General features: G+C 28.7%; 1 protein-coding gene and 1 non-coding gene across 2 annotated transcripts; both read right to left on the bottom strand.

Moving 5' to 3' along the window:
- Nucleotides 1–566: 566 nt before the first annotated feature.
- Nucleotides 567–1,482, bottom strand: LOC120067480 (putative B3 domain-containing protein At5g35780). The gene has a single exon (XM_039019034.1). It carries the CDS (start codon nucleotides 1,308–1,310, stop codon nucleotides 567–569), a length of 744 nt encoding a protein of 247 aa, XP_038874962.1. The 5' UTR covers nucleotides 1,311–1,482.
- A 4,247-nt stretch (nucleotides 1,483–5,729) lies between these two features.
- Nucleotides 5,730–5,811, bottom strand: TRNAS-AGA. The gene has a single exon. It is a non-coding gene; the product is annotated as a tRNA-Ser (tRNA).
- Nucleotides 5,812–6,187: the final 376 nt, after the last annotated feature.

Here is a 6,187-nt window from a genome sequence, read left to right as displayed (position 1 = left end):
ATTGGACTATTTAAGTTTTGCTAAAACATTATCAATTTTAAATTTTGGATTACTTTGGATCTTTTTAAATAGAAAAAAAATATTTAAAAATATTTAAATTTTATAATAAAAAATTTCAAAACTACACACTTTTGAAACTTTTTGTTACCGAGTGTAAATATTTTTTAGATTATTCTATTTATAAGATTTTCTTTTACAATTTACATTATAATCCAAATTCATTCTATTACGAGCCTTTAAATAGTCCTCAGGTTTCCAGGGAACTATTCTTAGTTTTGAACCTTTTGATTTCATAGTTATTATACTTTATTTTCTTCCAGACACTGGTATAGTACTTTATGCCTTGGAAGTTCAATTAATTAGTGAGGTTATTCAAGTTTCTTTTGCTTTTATTTACTTGTTTCCACATTATTATTAGATTGTTCGAAATAAGAATTGCGGACAATTACATATCAATTAAAATGCCGAAATGCTGGTGAAGATTTAGCAACATATTCTTACTTATTATATATACTAATATCCAAGTATTTGTTACATCAGAAAATAGGTACAAAATTAGCAAGTTGCTAGTTTAACTTAACCATACCAAAGCAAAGACGAGAAGCTTCAAATTCATCATCTCTTCTAAAGCACCAAATTTGAATATGTTGTCCACTTTTCAATCCCGTTTCTTCCGCAAACGCATTCCATTGTGTCATCAAACAATACACATCCCCACTTCCAATCTTCCACTTCTTCAAGCAAATCCTTCTTTCTTCAGAAACATTATCCATTATCAATACATTCATCCCTTTCTTCTTTTTATTTTCTCGTTGGCTTAGCAATTTCTTCTCCTCCTCTGTTGCAAAATCGAACAACAATTTCTCTGTTGGGAGGGACAAACGCCCTTGATTTTTGTTTAGATCCGTATCTTGGAGTTGTTTCTGAATCACCAGATTAATTTCGTAGCCACCCATTTTCACGATCCGATCTCTCATTGCCGCCGGCATCTCAAGAATCGACAAAGACTTGCTCTTTTTAGCCTTCTTGTTCATCTGTTTCTTAGTCATAGTGGTCGGCGTCGGCTGCGAAGGCTTTTTTCTTTTGTGGGTTTTGTTAATTTTTTCTGGTTCAACATAAAAAACAGAGCGTGATATCTCTACCAGAATATCCGCAGCCTCTGACATAGACATTGGAAAATCGGTTTCAATCTTAGGTTCTTCTTTATTTCCGGCACCGGAAGATCTTCTTCTCTTCGGTATGTAAATTTGGTTTAAATCAGGAATACGAAAACCCATTCTAAAGCCTTCAACCTTTGCCCCCTTTACCATTGTTATTTCTCAAATACAGAAAGCTTGAAATCGAAATAGAGTAGAAGAAATTGAACAGAGGTGGGTATTTATCTAGCCGGACTTCAATCTCCGGATTACTTATGGAAATTAAAACCTAGAAGGAATTTGATTCCTAATTCGAATTTAAATCACTCATTTTGTTACCGTTAAGAAAATCTTTAGCGGAGTGAGATTTGGTTTTGGAAAATATTAGGAAATCTTTACCTTTTGGTTTCATTAAATGCTCTGTTTCTAAGAAATGGAATCCAACTCCGATCAAACTCTGATCAAACTCCGTCAAAATCTTCTATATAAGATTTTTACTTACTTGCATTCAATTTTTAACAAAAATAGATTTTAATCTCAATATTTGTAAATATTCTTATCTCAAACCCCACAAATTCGGGTCGTCGGATTTTTTTGCTTCCGAGTATCTATCTTGGAATCCTTCTCTCTCTAGTATCTTAAACCCCACAAATTCATGTTTATAATAATAATAATTCTAAATTTTGGAGATTTAATCGTTAAGAGGTGGATTTGATAATGTTATTATTTCTAAATTGTTGTTTCATGATTTTGATTCTTTGTTTCATTTTTTTAAGAAATAGAAATATTTTATAACTTTTTTTTGTTTTACTTTCTTCGAAAAGAAAAAAAAACAGGAAACATAAATGTGTGATAATTGTTGTGTTTTTAATAGAAATAAAATCTAGTACATATAATATAATAAAGGTAAAACCAAGATTAAAACAAATACAAAATCATTATGAAGAGTTTATAGCATTTGAAATAATAATGAATATTAATTTATGGTATTGTGGCATAGAATCATTTGTCCGAGGTGAAAAGTATAGTAAAAAAATTAAAAGACAAACGAAAATTTAAAGCTAAATGCTAAAATTTAGGAGTATGAAAAATTGTTTGCTTCCTATGAAAGGTAGACCAAAATATATATTTAGATTTATGAATTTGAAAGATAAAATTCTAAAATTTTATATTTAGTTTCGGAAATAAAATACTAAAATAAAAATGAAAAGATAAAAAGATATTCAATCTTTTTTAGTACGAAAAGAAATTCAAAATTTAGAAGATATAAAAGAAATTTTTTTAATAAAAATACATAGAAAATGTCTGCATATTATTAATTGATTACCTTGTTGTATACTTTAATTAATTTGACGTACAATTAAATTTAAAATTTACAGATATTAATACTCTTATAAGTTACGATATTTAAAATATGTTAGCATGCAAAATATAAGTTGTTTAATGCAATATCTATAAAACTATCAATGACATTCAATTATTAGTGAAGTGAGAGAGATTTATTTTCAACTAATTAAAATGATTTAAATTATTGAATATAATTAATAATCCCTCGTTCAAATCTTTTAAAATTGAACTAAATAATTGCTTGACGAATTAATTAATAATTTATTTAATTATGAATATGCACGCTCTTAAATAGTTCTAAATCCCAATAAATAAAAGCCATTCAAGTTTGAATTATAGAGTGAAAAAAGTTATGGGAAAAAAAAGTTCTAAGAAAAACAGAAGTTTAAGAAAGAAGAGCAAAAAAATATGGATGGTTTGTTTTGTTAATGATTTTTTTTATTAAAAAAGAAAGATGGCTTTAATAGTTGAAAATTTTATGGAGAGGCCTTCTTCTAGAGTTGTAAAAAAAAAAAAAATAGAGAAATATATTTTCTTAAAAAACATAGAGGAAGTAGGAAAAAAAAAAGAAAATCAGAAAGTATTTACAAATAATAACAAAATATCACAATTCATTTTATTGATTGTGATAAATTATTATTGTGTCTATCATGACACAAATAGATATAAACGGTCTATCACATATTAGGTAATATATAATAATATATAATTAATTAAATTATCTAATATATTATAATAAATACCGTTTAGATATTATATATAAAAAATGGATAGACTATGGTGGGCAAACAATTTGGAAGCTGAAATTTATCATTTTGGAGGTCCTCGCATTTCATTGAAACTATACATTTTGATTTTATCATCTTTCAAAATAAAACTATACATGTGACCATTAATTCCAGTTTCTCTCCCTCTCTAATTTTTTTTTTTTCTTTTTTTGGCTTATGAGTTTGAATTTGTCATATACCTGGCAAGAAAGAGAATATATTTTGACCTACCAATATTTTGAAAGGTTATAAATAATATGTTAGATTAAGTAATTAATATATAATGGTTAGATGAAGTTTACATCCGCTTTTCCAAAAAGGAAAAACAAATTATGAAGTCTACATCTTGAATGTTTAATGTAATGTCATAGGATTAAAAATTGTTAAGGGGGCTTAGCTTACCAACATGAGTTACATTGAGTTGGTATATACCAACTCAATGTTTGGTCCACCAACTTTAAATGTTGGTGGAATTGATTTGGTATATTTTACCAACTCACCTTTAACTCTTTTTCTTCTAATGTTTTCAATGGCTCCACCCATCGGCTATTGTTGGTGACTATCGCTGTCACACTCTCAGAGCCAACATCGGACTCCGACAACCACATCCAATGACAATTCCTACGACCAACTTCACACGACCAACTCCAACAACCAATTTCGAGCTCCGACAATTGCCTCATGAAAACTCTGGCAACGAACTCTAACGACCACTTTCGCGTGATCAACTCCGACAACCAATTTCGGGCTTCAACAACCACCTCCCGTTCGACCAACTTCGAGCTTTGACGACCACCTTCGTGTGACCAACTACGACAACTAATTTCAGGATCCGATAACCACCTTCGACAAAAAACTACGATGTCCTACTCCGACAACCACCTTCTAGGCTCCGACAACCACATACGACTGTGAACTCCGACGAAAATCACCTTCGAGCAACCAACTCTGGGATTCGACAACCACCTATAACGAAAAACTCCGACAACCAACTCCAATACCATCGTTATGTGACCAAGTTCGGACTCTGACAACTATCTCTGACTACAAAATTCGGCAAAAATAATCTTCGATGATCAACTTCAACGACAACCCTAGCACGACCAACTTGGGGATTCGACAATCAACTCCAATACCACCTTCATGCAACCAACTTCAGGCTCCGATGGCTCACCTCCGACTACAAACTTCAGAAAAAACCATCTTTGATCATCAAAATCGACAATCACTTCTGACTATTATAAGACTGATGATTATTAAAGTATGTTGTAGGGTTGTTGATTATATAAATAATAGTATGTTGTCTACACTAAGTGCAATATTTATATTTAGAAATTTCTAAAATATATTTTTATTTAATTGAATTCGCATATCAAATGACTGTTATGAATATTTAGAAAAGTATATAACCATATAACAAAAAAACCATATATTTGAGATATTTTTTGGAACATTTTCTAGCAAGAACAGTGATTGAGATTTGTTATCTAATGATCCTCCAAATTTGGAGGAATTGAAAATGAAATTGTTGAAAAAATGTTGTGGCGTTCCATTGGCTACTAAGAGGATGAGGATATTCAATTAAAAAAATTTCATGGAGAAATTTAAGAATAAAAGATTTTGATTTCTCTGTTTTTCATTTTATTTAACTATATTTCTGTAAGAAATTTAGTAGGTTAATTGTTGTTCATTACCAAAAAAAAAGACAGAAAAAAAAAGAAAAGTTTTAAAAATTAAAAGAAAAAAATTGCAATTCATATTTTATGCAACCAAAGATGGTAGAATTATTGAACAAAAAAGTTTCAAAACAAAAATAATAATTATAAAAACAGATTACTAAGAGTTCAAAATATGGTACCAGATACCTTAACATATGAACTCAACTCTACACACAGACATATGAAATCCAGACATCATATCTCAACTCAATGTCCTAATTATTTTTTCACTTTTTAAGATTAGATATAAAACTAACAAATATGTTATTTGATTTGAAAAAAAGATCCACGATAAATTTGAACTAAGTTAACTTATATCAATTTTAACCTTAAACTTTTAATTTCATTCCATTACACTTTAAACTTAGATAATATTATAATTATTACCTTATTGTAGGCTTTCATTTTAAAAGATCATTAAAAAAAGAATTATTTTCATCAGTATCTTATAAATTATAAAATATATATTTGGTATAAAATTGACATGATGCAAGCAATAACAACCGTCAAGCTAAATTCCTATTGAAATTTGCAATTTCTTATGGTGGCATCTAATAGTCAATTGTGCCCATTAATCAGATTTAATTTTGTTCAAGCTCAATTTTCATCCAAATAAATTAGTTTTATTTATTTATTTATTGGTTTGAAAAGAGTGAGGGAATCAAGAAAGCAGAAAAAAAAACAAAATGCATAGATGAGACAAAATATATATAATATATATAATTCCTTAAAAAATATGAAAAATGAAATAAAAATAAAAGCGTGAGCGGCAGGATTCGAACCTGCGCGGGCAGAGCCCACATGATTTCTAGTCATGCCCGATAACCACTCCGGCACGCCCACTTGATGAGCTTAAACTTGATATTTTCTATTATCTATTATAAAATTAATTACTACCTTTTAAATTTATTAGAAAAACAATAATGGGAAAACATACCTAGATAGTACTACCCTGACCAAAATCTTCGCACAGTATGATTTGGTAGATTATTAAAATAAGGGTGGTGTGATAACATTTTCGTTTACTATTTCTTGTTTTTTTGTTTCATGTTTCATCTTTTTTTAGAACAATGAATAGAAATATATTTGATAATTATTTATGTTCTCTATTTCTTGAAAAAAAAAATAAGCAACATAAACTTATTTGATAACTATTTTTTTTTCTTTTTTCTTTTTTAATAATATAATATAAAAAAAGATGTGTCATATATTAAATATA

Source organism: Benincasa hispida, chromosome 12 (genome assembly GCF_009727055.1).
Source record: "Benincasa hispida cultivar B227 chromosome 12, ASM972705v1, whole genome shotgun sequence".
NCBI lineage: Eukaryota > Viridiplantae > Streptophyta > Magnoliopsida > Cucurbitales > Cucurbitaceae > Benincasa > Benincasa hispida.
The sequence above is the reverse complement of the archived record's forward strand: the minus strand, read 5'-3'. Positions and strand labels throughout refer to the sequence as shown.